Here is a 20,325-nt window from a genome sequence, read left to right on the forward strand (position 1 = left end):
AGAAACGGCCGCTGGAGACATCTTAACGCTGATTGGCCAAGACTCGACGCGTCACATCAAAGATGTTCTATTTATGAAGATGATAACATCGACGTTTCTCCGCGTCTCACAGTCCAACCTCAGAAACGCTGGCATGGTCGCGCGGCTCCAAAAAGGAGGACAAATACGCGTCCGGCTTGTTTCTGCGCCGGACGCCGGACAGGACATTGAAAATCCGGACGTCTGGTCACCCGAGGACTAATTGAACACAAGACATTATGAAAAGCCATTTTTAATACACATAGAAAATAATCACTTCTGAAATGGCAAAACTAACTAAAATATTGGACCAAAACTCTTTCTCTTTTTAAAAAGTACAGTATAAATGGTTAAAATAAATATTCATTTGACTGTTTATATCAACTGCTGATAGAAAAGCAGACTAATACAGAGAATAGAGATAAAGCAACAGTTCACACCACAGTGGCATTGGACCAATGGGGATGGCAGCTATTACAGTGCTGATTTTCCACGTCTCAGCTTTTCTCTCCAGGATATTGAGAAAACTATGTTCTGTACAAAGTGCTATAGTTATACTGCTTATACTGCTTATACTACAGTTCTATTGGCTCATGTCGAGACCCAGGGGGAACTGACGCGTTTTTCTTCTTTCTTGTGTTTGAAGTGAATTTATGTAGCGAGGGTTTATCTTGCGCTTAAACTTTGCACCAATACTTTGGACAAGACTGGAAGCGCTTTAATTCATGCCACACACCAGTAGAACCTCCATCTAATGTTGCTCTCCCTCTATTTATTAAAATCCAGCTACACGGACCTGGAACGCCGTCGTCCCGTGTTTCCACCCGGATATATTTTGGAGGCGCACACCTTACAATGGCAACATGTTCGTCAAGTATCGTAGCTGATGAAGAAATAAATGACCCGGGAGCTGCTCCCTACGGGAACTTCATAAACTATTACACCTTTAATCCTCCGGAAAACCGCCTGAGGCTGATCCCCTCAACATTACTCCAGGATTTAGGTCACAGCGACGGCCATGAAAGCACCCTGCTCCTGGACGTCGGCTGTAATTCAGGGGTATGTGGCTCAACTACCGATTAAGATGCATCTCTTTAACTGTTTGGAGTATTCTCCACTTGGTTAATACAACAACTTAGTTACGCTGTATTAATGTGCATTTAAGATGTGTATAAAGTACCGCCTTTACCAGCTGGAACATTATTAATGCTTACACATTGGCAATTATAATCCAATTATATATTAGTTTGAAATGGGCCATTTTAATTTACTTAAGATTTTTAATGTAGGGCTTTTACTTATACTATAAGTGTTTTTTACTATACACATTTGCCTGTGATACATATGGTGGTCAAGCATAGTTCATCCTCGAAACAAATTTTAGAATTTCAAATAGATTTGAAAGAAAGTTATTATGACACACATTATTTTGTTGTGAACGCTGTCCTCGCCTTTCTCCCTGTGAACACAGGACTTGAGTGTAGCCTTTTACAAGCATCTGGTTCAGGACCCTGTGAGCCGAGAGGAGTCGGATGAGAGGAAAGTTCATCTGCTGGGCTTTGACCTGGATGAGATCCTCATTCAAAGGGCTCAGAAGAACAACCCTCTGCCCGGCAGCATCTCCTTCATCCCCCTGGACATCACAAAAGACACCGACCAGCTCCAGGATTACCTCAACCAGCACGGCGGCTCCCACTTCCAGCTCTGTCTGTGCCTGGCCGTCACCATGTGGGTCCACCTGAACCACGGAGACGACGGCCTGCTGCAGCTGCTCTCTCGCCTGGCCTCCTTCAGCCAGCACCTTCTGCTGGAGGCGCAGCCCTGGAAGTGCTACCGCTCTGCAGCCCGGCGGCTGAGGAAGCTGGGCCGCTCAGACTTTGACCACTTTAAGACCCTGAAGGTCCGGGGGGACGTTGCCGAGCACGCCAGGGAGCACCTGGAGACAAACTGCGGCATGGAGCTCATCCAGAGCTTCGGCAGCACGACGTGGGATCGCAAACTGCTCCTTTTCAAAAGGAGATGAGACTGAGGGAGGAACGCCAAGAGTTGTCATCTGCAGCTGCGGACACACGATGAGGAAGACCAAAGAATTCAACATGAGGACGAGGAGAAAAGAGGGTTTTTTTTCAGATCAACATTAATTTACAATGACAATGTTATTAAAAAGGTAATTTTCAATAAAAACAAAACAAAAAAGCCCAGCTTGTTTCAGTTTTACAATTGATCTTCGGGTCCGGCAATTGCTGATCTGCATATTTTTACATTTCCTGACATTTTGTAGACAGATTAATCCATTTTTATAATTAGAGCAGCAATTTTCAAGTAATATACTTTGGTCCATGTGAAGAATGCCATCAGTTTCCAGATATTAAGCCTCTAAATATCTTGTTTTGTCCAACCACCAGTCAAAAAGCAAAAGATATCCAGTTTACAAAACATTTCTAAACTGTATGATACAAAACAGAAAAGCAGCAAATCCTTACACTTTCACATGATTATCAAAATGTAATACTAATTTGACTGGTTGTTGCACTTCTAGAGAAAAGGACAAGCGTCTGTGGGTAAAAACTTGAAAAACATTGGTTCTCTTTCAATATACAACACTGACATGTGTATGAATTCAAATGTTTAAAAAGATAACCAGCTATACAACAATGTACTTTGTTTACAGTCATTAACGTGGAAAACTACAAATCAAAACTAGAGCGCAATTCGTTCATTTTTCATCATTTTAATTACAGAATACTAAAAATAACATTACATAAAATGTCTTTTTAAAAGAAACCATTGAATATTACAAAGGTTGTAAATTTTGTAAAGTTAGGATATAAAATCTTTGAACAGTGGTGCATAATTGAAAAGAAAAATAATTTTCATAAAATGTATATATTAACTGTTCTACTACATAAAAAATGAGATGGACACAAATCGCAGACAGACGAGATGAGTAGACACCGCCATTACCGCAGTGAGCTCTCCTTTCGAAGGAAGAAAGACTTGAGATGCACAGCACACACCACAATCAGCTTAAGTTCTCAAGTTATGTCTATGTTCAAAAGAGAAAAAAAAGGGGGGTTACCATTTACAACAGGAGAGAACAAACAAGCTCGAGAGACTACAAAAAGTGACTTGGTGACTGCTCCCAATATTCACACATCTCGATGGGTAAAAACCCGACTAAAACTGGCCTTGGTTCCATAAACAAACCGTTTTCCACAGGTTTAAGCTGTACAAAAGAGTTGCAAAATGTCGAGAGACCTCGTACTTAAATTCATTCCACCAAGACAGGGAAGAAACGATCAGGTGTCTTTCAGGCTCGTCACACAGCCATTCCTATATCCTACTGTACAACTGGTCAGTCAGATCCACTGAAAGCTACCATGGTCACATAATTCAACATCAGGAGGTCAGGTAAGGAATCGGAACAGACTATACACAATAGGTGGGGGGGGGGGAGACACATGCATAATCCAACAGTGTGCTTGCTTTCTTCCTCTTTCTGAGATTTACGTCATCATGTGTTACTTCATCACGAGCCCTTGTTAAGATGTTTTAGCCGACCGAAGATTCGCCCATTGAGGCCAATCAGAGCCTGTTTGAACCGCCGATGTCCCTCGACACGAATGCCACACTGGCCAGTCGTTTCCAAACAGAGGTATTTTATTTGTCTCCTGCTGTTTTGGGAGACGTGCTGTGTCACATTTTTTGGTAAACAGACACAATGGGAAGAAGGGTTGGGGGGGGGGGGGGGTGAAATCAACAGATTATTACGGTGTTCTTTCAAAAACGCTGAGATATGGTTTTAATTAAGAGTTACGCTGAGTGGCAGAATCACTATTCCTTCTGTGCAGTAGTAGTGGTTTCGGTGGCCTATGAAGACCAGGTGGAGAAATGCAGAGAGTGAGGAAGGAAGAAGGGAAACGGACGACAACCCAGAGGACATCTCAGAAGACAAAGGACGTCTGAGACAACAGAGGCATTTTAGAGGAAATGAGGCAAGAGACACCAGCAGAGCTACTTGGTTTGGCTGGTTTTGTTGCGCAGACAGCTGGAGCTTTTTTTCTTCCTTTTTCTTTTTCGTTTCACAAGGGATCAAGGAGCTGCTGCTTATCGTGTAAGGTAATAATGCTGTTTAGGTTCAGATGAGTCCCCCTGAGTTAGTGCACACGTCAGAGTCAGGCAGGCCTCGCCCGCTTGTTCGTTAAGAAATCCACCAAAAAAAAGCATTAAGAAAAAAAAGAAAAAAAAATCAATTCATCAATTTTAAATCAAGCTTACAATTAGCTTTGGAGAAAGAGAGCCCGTCGTAGTTTTACAAGTCTGTGATCGGGGAAGGGTTGAGTCGATGTTAGTGTGGAAGAGGGAGGGGACAAAATCAGGCATGAATACGGCGGCTCCCACAAACGTGGTGCAGCAAACCTCTTGAGTCCTGCTCATTTTCTAAAAACTCTGAGAAGTATGCAACTTAAGTTGTGAATGCGATGTGCGCCATGTAGTGCCCAACCAGAGTCTGGGTTGTGTCGTTTGAACATGCTCATACTTTTGTATTGTAATCTGATCCTCTGACATGATTCCCCAAGTGGTCGTTGGTGCAGGTCTGCCCAGCAGGCGAGTGGTTGGGGATCTGGTCAGGTGCTGGTGTTGCAGGTTACGCCGACTGTGCGTCAGTCCGACAGACAGACAGACAGGTAGACAGGCAGGCGGGCTGTACTGGGTCTCAGGAGCGGAGGTTAAATCAAGGGAGCCGTGTCCATCAAGCCTTTGTTGGGGTCCAGGCTGGAAAAGAAGCGAACGTCCCGGTCCTTGTCGGACTGCAGCGCCATCACCGTCTCCTCCAGCTCGTCAGAGAAGGCACAGCCGGGCTCCTTGAAGTAAGCTGGACACAAAACACAGGACTCCGTTAGTCCGAGGAAAAACATGCCAGCAAAAAGCTATTTGATGTGCGTATTTTTTAACATGAAAAGGGAAAAAACACAGATTTGACAGAGAAGACTAGCTAGCATTGTTGACTTAATGTCCTGTTCCTCAGCTTTATTGTTGTCCCAAAACATTCCTACATTTTAGGTGATCATAGGCAATATACGAGATAAGAGCCAACAAATATGTTTAATTAACATTTGCCAAAAAAAAAAAAGAGGAAAAATGTAAGTTTAAATTTGTGACCCGTTACAAATAAGTGACACAAAGTTGGAAAAGTACTAATACACACCAAGACATTTTTGATTTATTAACACTAACAAAAATACAGAATCCCTTCAGCCTTATCTTTAAAAGACAACATCAATCATTATTCTTTTTCACAATACCTTTCTCCATGACACTCTGTCTTAGAGCCTTGGCCACCAGTACGCGGACATTGGCCACCGGGTCTGAGGAGAGGCTGAGCAGGCTGGGCAGAAGGTGCTGGCCAAACTGCTCCATGGGCATGCAGTCCTCCTCTACTATGGCCTGCAGACAATACGCAGAAAACACACAGAGACACTTAGACTGGCTGGTGTTGAAGACAGTTCATCAAACACCGAAAGAAGGGAGTCAAGAGTCACTCAGTGAGGATGAACCTCCTTTGTAGTATGACCGTGATACATAGCTGGAGTGAGACAACTTGATGACGGACAAACTTGAACGTTACGTCAATAACTATTTTTACCAACTCTAACCCAAGAAATATATATATTTCCTTTATTTTCGACAATTTTAGATTTAAAAACATTCAGAGTATGTTTTTCGTGATATATTAAAAAGGAGAAATCCCTTTGAAAAAACGTTCCAAAAAGAATAAATGGGATTATTGTTTTAATTTCTGTTTTCTCAGACAACCATCCGACAGGTACACAGCTGTTTATGGGAGGTGCTGATCCAGCATCTGGGTTACGTGATGCGAGATAAGGGTCGCACACCTGGCAGATGAAGGCAAAGGCCTGCCGCCCCACCCACTTGGGACAGTGGCAGAACCTGACGGTGAGCTCGTTGATGAAGTTCAAGCCCAGGTCATCGGCTCCACATGCATACAGCTTCTGGAGGATCTCCACAACCTGAGGACACGAGAGGAGATGACACAATTAAAAAACTTGGGATTTAAAATTGCAGTTCTTCAGTGAAAGAAAATTTGATTTGATGATTTTGAGTTAAGTTCAGAGGCAGACAATGGACAAATGAAAGAATAACAGAATATGAGCAAACACATGAAAAAGTGACGCTGTCTAAAGTAGCTATAACTATTGAAAATCTCACACTCCCATTTGCATTTTAACAAATGGTATAATATTAATATACTTATTTGCTTGCTTTCTTTCTTAGAGAAGATTGATACTGTCCTGTTCAATATGAAGCCAGTTAGCTTAGCAAAAAGTAAAGTGTTTCTCTTTTTCATGTTTCCAACACATTTCTTTTTCATGTTTCCAACACATTTCCTCTCACTGGATATTTTTTTCAACCAGCCCAAAGAAAACAAAACACGAAAAGCAAATAAATGTTGTACACTTACCAGCTTGTACGAGATCCACCTGACCTCTGAGACTTTGTCTGAGCAGAGTGTGAGTGCTATCTGTCTGAGGTAGTCATACACGTCGTAGTGGCTGTACAACTCAATGATTAAGATCAACTGCCTGGATGAAGAACAGAGAACAAGACTTCAGTCAGAAAAAAACATGTACACTTTCCCGGCAGTAGAAGTGCAACATAGCAAATGAGCAAAATTAATTTAACTGCAATTTTGAATGTCATGTTACAGATGAAACTGAGGAAATTAGCTGACACTAAATGTGTTGCAGGATTTAATCTACAGTGTTATACACTTTCATGAGAACAGACCTCGGCCCCTCCAGACTGTCTTTAAGCAAGACACTGATTGGAAGTCAAGTCTGTTAAAACCTAAGTGTAATTATGTCCTGCTTGGAAGAGGAGACGTACTCTGCCAGCTCATATCTGAATCTCCAGTTGCGGCTGTTGTCCGTCACCATAAACTCCTGCAGCTGGTAGAGATACTCTCTCCTCTTGTCTGCGTGCAGCAGCTGCAACGAGAAGACACACACGAAGCAGCTTAGTTATCTGGTACGAAAAGTTAAGCAAGTGGATCCAACTGTGGTTTACGTCGCCAACTGTCAACTAAAACTGTTCACTCAAATCCAAACAGTCTACGTAGGATTTCTCTGTCATCTCTTACACGAATATTATTGCTGACACGTAACATCTCGAACTCGAACATACAACGCCTCCCACGCTGTAAAGGTGCTTGCATATTCAGCACTATATATAAAACAAATAAATAATCTATAATCTCACCTTGAGGAAGTCGTAGAGGTGTTTGAGCACGCCAATGCGGACCTCGTCCAGGTCTTTGAGGAAGCCGTTGAAGATGGGCACCAGATCCGCTGCCGTCAGCTGGTCTCCCAGGATAACCGCCAGCTCGTGGATGGAGAAAGCCAGCGTACGCCGCACCTTCCACTGAGGATTGGGAAGTAGAGAGAAAAGAAACACAAAAGATTATAGCACAAGCCATTAACAAGTGTCTTGGGTAAAAAAATAATCATTTTAGGTTTAAAAAAAGAAAGAAAATAAACACTTGTTTTATTTAATATGCTAATAATGCAGGAACATTTTAAACAAATGTGTGACTGAGAAACTATCTGAACTCCTTCTGTGATTGGTCCGAGTCCAATGCTGCCATGCCGACAGTGACATTCAGTGCTGTGATGAAGCAATGAGCAACAGCATGACTGAGTGGTTGTCACGCCGTCCCTGCTGCAGTGAAGTGAAGCCCCGTTTCCCCTCGTACAGTTCCCGTTCTTTCATGCGTCAACAACCATGGCATCCGCACAACTGCTGCTTTGTTCCTCAAGTCAAAGCCAGGACGTCACTAAACTACGCCCGCATGGTGATAATGATAACATTGTTTGATATTGTTATGACTTTAAAGTTTAGCTTTACATTTACAGCTGTGTCAGCCGCGTCAGAACTGGATGAAAATGTAATATTTTAAACAGAACTATGCTACATGTTTATAGAGCAGCAGCAGTGTTTACAACAGCACCTACAAATCACAATATAAGCCCATAGATATCTCACAAATAATAAAAACCTTCCTGACATCAAACTACTGAATGAAGTTTATGAAGTCAGAATTAGTCATTCGTTCTGTCCCCTCTCTTCCTCCCCCTGCGGACCATCTGTCTGGCTGCATTGTCTTAGACAGCAAATGTGGTTCAACGAATTTAAAGAGACACAACTCAGCTCAATAGTTGAGAATACATGCGGGCAGCTTTTGTTTTGGCTGGTGTAACAGAAGGTTACTTTGCTCCCATACTTAATGAAGGTAATAAAATAAAAACAGATGATCCGTAGTCTGCGCCAACGCCATTACTCCAACCGCGACGCATCACTGCTTCCATTCCTTCTTTCCCAATAACCTCCCCAGTCACATACACTTGAACACGGCTGACTAAGGATAACATTAAGTCATTCAAAGCCTTCACTGAGAGGCCACTCAACTCTTGATTGTAACAATTGGCGATTAGCCGAGTTAGCTTGCTGTGCTTGTCTGCAAAAGCAGCGGTTCATAAGACAAAGCAAACTAGAATATCGCTTAGGGAAGTTTGTGATGTGACGGACAGACAATGCAAGACATGGCAACATGGCAGAGAAATTCTTGCAACAAATCACCCTTACTCAATTCATTACGTTAAAAAAAAAACTAAAATGCTTCTATACACTCACTTGGTATGCCAGCACTGGAGTTGATATAATAAAGCTGAAGAAAACATTGACTAAGTGGACACAGACTAGCTGCTGACGCAGGCAGACGCAAAGAAAACTTTGCTTTTCTCACGGTAATAGACAAGCCATTGATGCAGAGCTTCACTTCCTCACTTAAATGCACCCAATATTGCTGAAAAAAAAATTTAAAAAAAGAGAGAGATTGGTTTCTTCACAAAGCCAACATCATACGTCCAGAAACACTGCACCATACCAATCAGGAAAAAAATAGCAGTACAATCATTGTACGGTTTAAAATGTGTATTTGTTATTGTGTGATTATCCATTGTGTTTTCTTGTGCGAAATGTGATTATTTAATAATATGTAATTCAGCTTTGGCAACCATGTTACCTCAACATTCATGCCAAAAAAAGCCCATTTGAATTTACAGTAATTCATAAGATCATTGGTTTCCAAAGTCTGAGACTGTGGACACAGAGCTTGGAAAAACTCACCCCCTCTTAGATTGTGTTATTTGATCTCAGATCCACAACAATTGAGCCAAGACGTTCTAATATTGCTCTGTGACATAACTTCAGACTACACCGAATATATTAAAAAGGCATTCATTAGTAAAATTACTCTTCAGCCAAATCACAAACATTTCAGCTATTCTATGTGATCCTCTTTTGATAACTAATGTTATCCTCCCCTGAAACTTATTGTCACCCGTTCTCAAAACATTTACAATAGAGCGATCACAAAACAATAAAACTAAAGATCAAAAACCACAATCAACAATTTAAAATCCTACATATTCTTTAGAGCAATTTAAAGTTCCTTAAAGAATGTTTTAACTGCTAAAAGACATACTTTTCTATCATAAAAGCACTAACAACTGCTACCACAGCAAGTACATTATAAAATATTTATATAACAAAAATCAAGGATCAAAATTTAAAAAAAATCAATTAAGCTTTCCATTAAAGTCATACTTTGAAATTGTTTTCTGTAGAGTCTGAATACAGTCACGGAGGACATTCACATGGCTTAACTTTGGATTATTTATGTGTGGGGCCTTTGTGTTTATTTAAAACTGAAATATGTAACACAAAAACGGTTTAACTTCGAGAATAATTATGAATAGAGGCCAGTTTCTACTCAATACTAGTTTCGAGTATTGAGTAAAAACTGAATAAGTCACAACTTATTGCGGAAACGAAGGGTGTGCCACCAACTTCCGAGGAAATACACCGACTTTGGCTCAGTACCTCCTACAGCCCCCACTTCAAGAGTGCTTATATGCGCTCATGTGGTTAAGCACTCATTTTAGGATCAAACCGCAAATTTAACCCCACATAAATGACCCGTTTCTCTGCCTACCTGCACATCAGTAGCGAGGGTTTCATAGGTGTCCTTGAGGCAGTGCCAGTTCTGTCGGCCCAGAGTGAGCGCTACCCCCGGCAGGCTGAAGGCACAGTGTTTGGCTATTTCTGTATCCACCGTCTGAGCCCGGGCCGGGTCCGTCATGGAGAGGTACTGATCCAACAGCTGCTGGGGGATGACGTTCTGAAGACGGGACGAGAGATTGAAGAGTTTGATGATTTGAAGAGGACATGGGATGCACAGGTCGAAGTTATTTGAAAATCCAAGTCTGTGCCCGCTCTAATATTTACGGGAGGTAGGACCAAAGTGGTGACTGACCTGGATCTTGGGCTTTTCCTCAAACATTGGGCTGTGAGCAGAGTCTTCCTTTCCCTCTTCTTCTTCCTCCTCCTCCTCTTCCTCCTCCACACTCTCAATTAGTTCAGACTCCTGAGGAAAATATACACACATGCCCACATTAATGAACAAGTAAGCGCACCTCACATTAAAGTCTTACATTTCTCGTTACTCTTCAGAAAATCAATCCCACAGTCCAGATAATTCAGATTCGTTTTTACATCAAAACAATTCCTGTTAATTTTTCATTTTCAAACTTTCACTAATATATAGAAATACTTAAGATTTGAAACACATTTTTTAAAAAACAGGGTCCAATCAAATACAATAGATTTGTTGTGGTGGTCTCCAGCTGACCTATAAATCAAAACCTACACATGCATTGCTTGCAGCAATGTCATAAACCCTCTGCATCAACTATATATGCAGCATAAGCCCAGTATAAATGTTGGTTACTGAGCACATTTGGTCTGTTCAACATACAACAGCTAACTCTTAACATGCTGTAAAGATCTGAATAGTCTCGTACCAGAATAGGCGAGTCAGGAGGAGACTCTTCCTGGTCCTCCAGGGGCTCCGTCTGCGTCTCCTCGTCCCCTTGCTCCTGCACAGGGCTGGACTCTGAGGCTGGAGGAGGCTCCACCGTTTGCTCCCCTTCTGTGGGACTCTCTTCATTCTCAGACTGAACGTCCACAGATTTGCTCTCCACGGATGGGCTCTCGATGTCGTCCTCTCGCTGCTCTTCTGGCTCGGGTTCGGTCAGGCCGTCGTCCGCGGGCTCGTCGTCTTCCTGGCTGTCAAGGTGGGCTGCTTTCAGAGCCGCTGACAACACCTGGACTTGAGCTGGAGGTAAATTCAGACGCACGATTCAGTCGACATTTTTTACTTTTTGACTGTTCTTTTTATGTTTAAAAAAATACATTTTCTTAATTGTTTTTAAATCTCATTTTCTTCTGCATTAGGTTTGAATTATTTTAATGGTTTTCTGTCAAGCACTTTGAATGACCTTGTTTTTTAAATCTGCTATACAAATAAACTTGCCTTGCCTACATGCCAATTCATTGACAAAGATCTACAGCTAACCTTACATATTCTGACTCACCTTGTACATCAGGGTCATCAATGTGCGGTTGCAAACAGTCCAAGACCTTCTGGATCTGGTCACTGGTAGTTTTGCCAGGGCTGGACTTGGAATCAGGGAACTTGGGTTCCTCTTCCTCCTCTTTCTTTTCCTTCTGCTCTATCACCTCCTTTGATTCTCCACTATTTAACATTTCCAGTTCCCCACTTATATCTGGTAAAGGAGATCTCCAATAGTTGAAGGAATTAAAGTTCTCGTCCGTCTGCTCCGTGTCTTTTGTGTTCCTAGCATTGTTTGTCGTCGTAGGGCTGGCGTTGCTGTTTGAGAACGTGCGGGTGAAGCCGCCGCGCGTCTCTCTGGGAGCCGAAGTGTAGTTATCATCAAAGCTGTGCATTTGATCGCCGTCGGCTGTCGACACGTGCTCTGGGGACGGTGTGGCGCGGCCGTCCTGGTTGGGAGGCGTGTGAGCGATGGTTCTTCCTGCGTGGCAGACGCTAATCTCGGAGCAGTTCAGAGAGTTTAGGGAGCAGTCGCTGAAAATGGTGCAACAAAATGTATCAGAATACTCAGGTAGATCTGAATATCTAAAACAGAATAAAAGAAAGGATACACTGTATGTCTTGGTTAGCTTCTCCGTACATGTTAAGAATAAGTTTCACAACCCAAAGACTTAGTTACATTTTTCCAACTGTATCTGAGCTCATCAACCTTAAACTCTGGTTTGAAGTTGGTCAAGCATACTTAAAGTGTACATTTTAGCATTTATAAGGACATTTCAAAAAAAAAAAAAAAGTCTAACAAATTTAATGTATTCCTGTTTCTGAAAAAAAAACACCTCTAAACAAAAATAAAAAACCGGTCTGACCTGATCATAGGCAGTGACTATGAGTCATAGGGCCAATGATGTAACACAGAATAACTCTGTGAGCACAAAACAGACTCGTATTCATGCTGCATATTGTTTTAGTACTGTCTGATGATAAATTCACTAAAAGAAATAACACAATTTCTGGCAAAGTTTGAGCGAAAAAAGGATCCTTCATTGACAATTCCGTGGCGATGAAGGTTAGGTGGTCTTACCTGTCCAATGTACACCTGGCGACCTCTAGTAGGGAGCCATCCTCTCTGAAGTGGAGGCCGGAGGGATTGGCGAAGGTGGAGATGAAACGCCCCAGAGACTGAAAAGCAGCCTGTCGCACCTAAAAGTGGAGCAGAGGGGAATCTGTCAGTGTCAGCATGACAGAGTCTTTACATAACTCACAAGCCGGTCAGTTATCGTCGAACTCATTCATGAACAAGATTGTTTGCATGGGGAACTATTTTAGAGGTCGCATATGGTCCAAAAATAATAAACAGACAAGGACAATGGAACAGCATGCAGATCTGTTTATAGCACGCTGAGTGTCTGCATACACAGACAAGCTCCCACATGCCCATCGGCGTAAACTATCCGCGTGGTCATAAATTGACTCCACATGGACCGCCGTAAACACGTGTCTACGCCAAAATGTGCACGTGTCTTTTTAAATATCATGCAGACAATAATTCTGCGACACTTTTAAAGACCAAAACACTTTCAGGCCTTCAAGCCCCACTGATGACCACGTTTTGACCAAGTTTGAAAGTACGTCAAATTGCAGACAATTTCTTCCGTGTGTCTTACCCAGCGAGATTGGTCACTGATGAGGCTGATGAAGAGGGGGGACAATTTTGCACGTCGCACCTCTGGAGAGGTAGAATTGGAGACCATCATGAAGCACTCTGCACAGGCTTTCCTGATGCCCCACAGACTGTCCGAGCACAGATCGAAGAACTTGGGCATCTAAACACAAAACCAGTTAAAGTCAGTTAAACCTAAAAAAAAAAAATTAACAAACTGTGATGAGATTCATCTACAGCAAGGGTGCAAAGAAACTACTGAAATTCTGAAAGGACAGCTATGTTAAACTTCTATGTTACATAATGAAGTTATTAAAGTGGAGTTGTGGTTTCAGAGTTTTCAAATAAAATAAAAAAATAAAAGTCTTGGTGCTTCTCACCAGTAGTTTTTCTGTGGCCTCCTGACCAACAATAGAACAAAACTCTCCGAAATTTGCAGCACAGACCTGTAAAACACAACACAAACAATTTTGTCTTTTGTCCTTTGTCCTGCATCGTAGTAGCGACAGCGACAAGCCGACACCGGGGTGGAGGACGGTGTGATAAAAGTAGTGTAACGGTTCTGCTTTTTAGAATAGCTCAGTACAGTGACTGTGGTTTTTGAAGATAGACAGACAGACAGATCGATCACCGCCCATGCGCAACTATTTTGTGAGAGGTCTTAAGAGTGGTTTGCATTTTCTTTTTTTATTCATTACTTAAGTGACTAAGTGAGTTTAATTTCCATATTGAAAAAAGATGTTCTCGATACTCTGGCAGCTAATGTTTAATCAATCAAGCTAAAATAAACGTGCGTAAACAGTTAACTCATCGTATTTTCAACTTTGTTTTTCCAGTTCTACATAAAATGTTAATGTAAATGTAAATTTCGAGGATAACAATTTTAGATCAGCTTTCCTTTTGCGCATGATTCTAACATAAATCCACTTTAAGCATTCATTAATACAATAAACACAACTTATACAATATTTTTAACAGTACATTTTCAGATCAGTTAAATCATTTTGATGGACCATCCGTTTTGGCTGTACATACGTAAAGTTATATTCCTTTACATAAGTTCTAATCCTATTGGACAATTTTCACACACTGTATTTCTGAATTGTATAAAGAATTTGTATGCTTTATTGAGTTTGCAACCCTGTGTATTTAATGTTTAAGAACAAATCCTAAAGTTTGGTTTGGCTGTAGAGATAAGAAAAATAAACTACAACAGAAAGAAAGATTAAAATATAGATATATAAATACATGTTTTACCACCTTTGCAGCTTCTCTAACTAGAAACAGTTATGCCAGAAAACAACAGAGCAGTTTAGGCGGTGACGCACAAAACAGAATTAAGGCTGACTCAGTGTTATTGAATTTATTCTGATCCAATTAAACTCATTTTAAAATGACTGCTTTCTCAGCTGTGTCTTATTGGTTCATACTCATTACAAGCAATTTCAGAGACTGTGAAAAAAAAGTATCTTGACCTATGAGGTAGCAAAAATGATTTGTAGGTTGTTACCTTGCGGACTTGAAAGAGTCTGGCGTCACTGCACAGGTCACAGAAGCGCGGCAGCAGTAGATGCTCCACTGTGTCTTTGCTCAACATGGTGACAACTTTACACATCATCTATGAGAAGAAAGAAAATGCTTCAATTACAAAACTATTTGGATCCGAAGATTTGAACTGAAAGCGTTACAGGAAGCTAAGAAATGGTCCACTGAGGGAAACAATGAGGGTATTAAGAGTAGAGGGAATGGGGAAAACTGTTTGTGTGTAGAGAAAGTTATGTGTGTTTCAGGGGCTGAACCTGATTTGAGAAAACTTTGGGTAAAAACTAATTTGTAAGTAGAATATTAATACGACAGAATATAAAAAGCCACAATCAACTTTGAGCATTCGATAAAATCAGAACACCGTAAAATACATTTTTTAATTAATTGATTCAACCCACATTATTTTTGTAAACTTTGACAATTCAATGACAAATTGCAGTTAATCTCTTTGATGGCATTAACCATGTGCCATCAAAAAAAATTTTTTTTTAGACTGGTGATCAGATAAAGGAATGGACTAACATAATGGACAATAAGGCATTAAAAGAAATCTTCTGTGCCTCTCTGCAGTTTATCTAATGCCATGTGGTTTTCAGCTAAAGTTCATTTCCTTAATAATAAACCACAGACCTTTTTATTTTTATAAAGTCTCTTTCAAAAAAACAAACAAAAAAAACATAAATAAATGAGGTTTCTTACAGAGACCGCCTCTATTTTGTAGTCATCATCACTGCTGGGTTCTGTGAGGTCCAGTAGAACTGGACAAACTTTGGTCTCCATATCAGCTTTAGAGATGAGGCCCTGCTCCAACAGAACAAGCAGCGCTGCCTGGCTGGTCTTCCGCACCTGGAAAAGATGGGAGGAAGTTCAAATCTATAAAACTCTTTCTGTGAATGAATTTAACCAGTGAACATATTTCTATAAAGCAGAGAAAATATCTCAAAAGACAAGTCGTGATTGCCATTTCAATTGTAAGATATGAGTTAGAAAAAGTGGTACATTTGAAACCCACCTGGTTATTTGGATCAGTGAGGTATCGGACTACAATGGGGACCAAGTATCTTGAGAAAGCTGCTGGGAAGTTGGGCCGACTCTCGTGCAAGAACATGGCAATGTTGGGCACCTGCTCCATCAGTTCGGCTCGCACTGTGGGCTCTGAGTACACACATTCAAATATAAGAGTTATGCGCAAATGGAAAAGGTGTGCATTAAGTGCAACAAGCACTATGAGCTTGCAACCAAGTGAAGATTAAATCCTGGAAGAGTTGCATTGAATAAAACAGAAAAAAAGACGACAACACAATCAAAAAGCGTATACAGAGACATGACAACTAAATTGATGAAAAGGAAAATTCATCTACCTCCATCTTCTGACATTCTGGCAACTGTCTCCATGACACTGATAAAGTCATTTTCATTGTCACTGAACTCTCGAAGCACATCAAGCAGGCCGCGAGCCACGATCTGCCTAGAAAGCAACGGGAGCGTCACGTTAGTAGACTGCCTGCCAATACCTACAAGTGCTAAATGCACACAGCGTAACACACCGCTCTAACAGAGCTGTCAAGTGCATTACACACAAACAAACACACGCACACACACACACACACACACACACACACACACACACACACACACACACACACACACGTATTGGTAAATGACAGGAGGGCTTGAACCCTGCAAAGCCAAGCATGAGAAGCATGAAGACGGGTAACCAGGTTTGTGTGGGGTTAAGAGTGCTGTTAAATGTTTGCACAGGATTTAAAATACACCGGGCAGCCTTTTACCATGCTGAATGTAACACATTAAAAGAAACATTAAAAGAAATATACAAATATAGATCAAATCTAAACGTGTCAACATTATTAACCTACAACAAAAGGCTACTATTGTAAACCTATTGCCATGTTTCAGACAGACACCATCTAACCAGAAATCAACTTTAAGTCTTTCACATTCCTGTACTAGAGTTGAAGCTTGTATGTGATTAGTAAATACACAGGAATGCACCATCCTTCAGAAAACTATGAAAAAACATGTCTGGAGATCACTTGAGTTTGGATGACATGCTTATCTCACATTCACATTTTCTGATGTGAGGTTTATGATACGTTTTAGACACGATTCAATACAAACACACTAAATATGAAGAATTATTCTATTACTTATTAGAGACATAAAACCTTTCAGCAATAATTTTAAAATGTATACAGTGCAACAGTGCAAATAATACAATTTAAATCAAACGCAATATATGAACTGACCCTAAATTAGGTGCAAAGGTTAATGCTGAACCGCTTTCTGGGAAGAGTTTAGAACATCTGATAAAGAGAACTTCTGAATATCAGGCCACAACTTTATCACTTTGTCTACAAGAAATAACATTGGCCAGATGTTTCATTGATACAAAGTCCCACTAGGTTGCAGATGTTTCCTTGTTGCTGAGACTCACGCAAGGTAATGCTCACAAAAGAAATCCCAAATATTAGGACATGTCTACACAAGCGCAGATTTGTCCATTTTCATCACAGAGAAACATTTTCACCAATTTTTTGAGTGTGTGCGTGTATGTATATATACACACACACATACCAAAATCTGTTTCAAAGACAAATATACATGAGCAACCAACACAAAATAAAAGTAAGCTGCATTTAAAATGTATTGATCTGGAAAATTGCAGCTGGATGAAAACATGATTAGGTTTTTTTGTAATGTGTAACTGTACATTTGCAACTTTTACAATCCAAGCTGTGTAGACATTATTTTACTTTTAACCTTAGGTGCAGCAACTGTACTATTTTCATGATTTTATGTCTGAAAGCACTTCCATGTTATGTCTGAACTGGGCTTTAGCAGACAAAATGTTTACTGGCGCATTTCACTGCGAGTTTACGATGTACTATGTAGTTTCAAAATGCATCCTCACAACCCAAAAACTACAACAATAGATTGTCTGTCTGATGATTTGCGCCGAAATTCCACTTACCTGTTGAAGACATTCTCGCTGAAGGCATACTTTTCTAGCCTCCCAAGAGGAGTTAGGTTGTCTTGTCCTGCATCAAGGAAGGCTGTGATGCGGATGCCGTCACACTCTGAACCATAGTCATCAAATCCAACTGTGATATAGAAAGAAATATTATTTTGTAGGCAAACAAAGTGGAACCATCTCTGAAGCACAGAGCTGATAACCAACAAGAGACAAACTTAGAGCTAACAGATGCACCACAGTAATCACAGTGCCTTGTTGAAAATACTGAGTCTGGCTAAATGTCAGGAATGACGATCCTTCAATCTGTGAATAAAGTAGAAAGCTTGAGGTCTTACTAATAAATCCATTTAATGGACCATAAATACACACTGGCTTTGCAGTTAGATCCAGACGCTGCTTTATCACCCTCGCTAATGCAGACAACAGAGACTGTTGGCCTGTATGTCAGCTAATAATAGCGAGGCGTAAAACCTTGAAATACTATTGACAGCTTTATATTTCACATGGGTGAATGTGGTTGCCCAGAAAGATGACACTTGCATATACCTCCCTGCAGAAGGGATGGAAAACAAAGTTCCACATGAATCCATTAAGGCAGCTGCTGTTTAATGTGGTTTTGTTAACAAATTAAAATCACAAGTACTTACAATCATCCAGATCGTCATGGCCATCTTCAAAGTATAAAGATAGACCTGCAAGGAGAAGGCAGTTAGAGGGAGAGTCCAACATGTCATGACAAACATGTCATCAACATACCATCACTTTATACACCACCACCTCTGCAAAATGAAAGGTCCTCTGGGTTGGCAGGTTTACAGGCTGACATTTACTAAGGTGCAAAGTCTCCTTCAATAAGATTGACAGTAAATTGAAGTGGTTTTGCTGATTAATCACTTTGCAAAACTGAAATTATGACATTGTGAGTGCAGTGACGCGGAATAGGAAGAAATCAAAACAAGTCAGTAAATACAAACATATTTTTCATGGGCTGTGAAACTATTGTCTTGGTTGATTTTCTTTTACACATGAGATTCCTCATCAATAAATCTGAAAAAATCTAAACGTGTCAAGTGCATATAATTGAAGTGATAAAGTGAATATGGTTTCACTGGTCTTTTCAGTGCATCCACCTTTGAAGACACGCAGGTCAAAACGCTGCCAATATAAACTTAAGGGAACCTCTGATTTCAGAGGTTCTGTTCTATTGTTTATTTATGCATCATCCCTAATCTTTCTGCAAATAGTATTGAGTAACGTTATCTTGTATCATGGGTCATCTTCAGAATAACAGTTGCTCATAACGTCGATGTCTTTTTATTTGCTAATCTATACTATGCATTTGTCCTTGCATTTCTATTAGTTGGATCACTTGGGCAACTGTACTGCCTGCAAGAGTCGGAACATACATGTACCCATTTATTCTCTTACAAATACAGCACAAAACTACAAATCAGGTACTTCCCATCAGCACGCAGTCCAAATGGATCAACACGTCCTACCCATGTAAAGACCTTATGTATAAAGTATTAACAAACTACATGTTTGTGTGATAACGGCCGATAATGCAAAAACACTTGTAATACCATCCCTATATTGATTTAGCACACAATAACCTCAGAGTAGTGTGGTTAAAAGAAGGGAATCCCGGAAGAAGAAGCATGTGCTGGGACGGCTAATGCCAGTGTTTACAGCTGGGCATGCAGGGGAATGTGCTCCAAATATAAAAACAACTCCCATCTCGAAAAGACACATGAAACGTGGTGTTTTGCGTGCGTAGTAAATAACGTGACGGCTGGTTTAACAACACCCCACAAAACATGTTGGCAGAGAGCTACATCTCCCCTTTGTTGTGGTATAAAGGAGGATTTGATCAGCTTATGGCTGAAAATGACTTTAGCAACTCAGCTAACGTTAAGCTAGGTCGACTCGCTAGCCTTTGCTATGACAACGTTTCGGGAATAAAAAAAGACGGCTTAAAGCACATGGTGCCGTCCGACTACAGAGGAGAGTGGTGACTGCGAGATATTCTACCTCTGCTGGGCAGGTATATGTTCAAGTGTGGCCTAAAAGTCACACATTTCGATACCCACGAATAGCTTTCGTTAGCTAGCTGACTAGCAGTGCTAGGTCTGCTAACAAGGCTCATCCAGCCCTTTCGCTTGACTCGGCTCGCCTTTGCTCGCACTTTGCCTGCGAACACCGCGAACGCAGTTAAAATGGGAGCCGCCGTTTCAAATGCCTACACTATGAAGACAACAATGCAGCTTCACGAGTGCACACACAGCGTCAAAGTATGAGAGAAAACACTATTTTAAAAAGTGCCATTACCTGCCATCTTGAGTCTCGGCTCGGCTCTGCCGTCCCGTGTGGGCTGTCACCGCCGCACAGCTGTCACTCAAACGCGGCAGGAAACTACTTCCTGAAGCCACTTCCTGACGCTGGGATTCACCTGGGAGATTATATTTTTAACAACTCCAAACGTGTAACCGTTTCTCAGCTACGCGCTCAAACTCGACATAACTAAGCGGAATTGTAAATAAAAAGAAGCCTGTGGGCTTTGTGTGTTTCTCCAAACAAAAAAGAGCCGATGCAGTCACGTGACCGCGGTCCGGA

General features: G+C 41.1%; 2 protein-coding genes across 3 annotated transcripts; one reads left to right on the plus strand and one right to left on the minus strand.

Moving 5' to 3' along the window:
- Positions 1-603: 603 nt before the first annotated feature.
- bcdin3d (BCDIN3 domain containing) lies at positions 604-2,177 on the plus strand. The gene is made up of 2 exons (XM_068593539.1): positions 604-1,077; positions 1,490-2,177. Exons 1-2 carry the CDS (start codon positions 874-876, stop codon positions 2,039-2,041), a joined length of 756 nt encoding a protein of 251 aa, XP_068449640.1. The 5' UTR covers positions 604-873; the 3' UTR covers positions 2,042-2,177.
- Positions 1,722-20,275, minus strand: ppp4r1l (protein phosphatase 4, regulatory subunit 1-like). 2 transcript variants are annotated; one of them, XR_011078563.1, is made up of 21 exons: positions 20,041-20,275; positions 18,360-18,404; positions 17,710-17,839; positions 16,079-16,185; positions 15,730-15,872; positions 15,417-15,563; positions 14,683-14,790; positions 13,553-13,618; positions 13,177-13,335; positions 12,594-12,712; positions 11,535-12,046; positions 10,962-11,275; positions 10,415-10,525; positions 10,094-10,279; positions 7,300-7,461; positions 6,928-7,028; positions 6,503-6,623; positions 5,916-6,050; positions 5,325-5,466; positions 4,559-4,894; positions 1,722-2,077 (listed from the first exon to the last, which is right to left on the minus strand). XR_011078563.1 is itself a non-coding variant. In XM_068593538.1 (20 exons), the coding sequence occupies exons 1-20, from the start codon at positions 20,045-20,047 to the stop codon at positions 4,749-4,751; spliced, it is 2,961 nt and encodes a 986-aa protein (XP_068449639.1). In that variant the 5' UTR covers positions 20,048-20,275; the 3' UTR covers positions 2,767-4,748. The 2 variants fall into 2 exon arrangements, 1 of the variants encoding a protein (XP_068449639.1); XM_068593538.1 differs by lacking the exon at positions 1,722-2,077 and having other exon boundaries at positions 2,767-4,894.
- Positions 20,276-20,325: the final 50 nt, after the last annotated feature.

Source organism: Clinocottus analis, unplaced genomic scaffold (genome assembly GCF_023055335.1).
Source record: "Clinocottus analis isolate CAN_PGR_092001 unplaced genomic scaffold, fCliAna1.0.p SCAF_3, whole genome shotgun sequence".
NCBI lineage: Eukaryota > Metazoa > Chordata > Actinopteri > Perciformes > Cottidae > Clinocottus > Clinocottus analis.

Bases quoted from the DNA above. Each gene is read 5' to 3' on its own strand.
- bcdin3d (XM_068593539.1), top strand. From the start codon at position 874: ATGGCAACATGTTCGTCAAGTATCGTAGCTGATGAAGAAATAAATGAC. The intron at 1,078-1,489 runs GTATGTGGCTCA...CTGTGAACACAG, and splicing joins ACGTCGGCTGTAATTCAGGG to GACTTGAGTGTAGCCTTTTA.
- ppp4r1l (XM_068593538.1), bottom strand. The intron at 6,624-6,927 runs GTACGTCTCCTC...TTCTTCATCCAG, and splicing joins TTCAGATATGAGCTGGCAGA to GCAGTTGATCTTAATCATTG. The intron at 4,895-5,324 runs GTATTGTGAAAA...TTTTGTGTCCAG, and splicing joins ACAGAGTGTCATGGAGAAAG to CTTACTTCAAGGAGCCCGGC.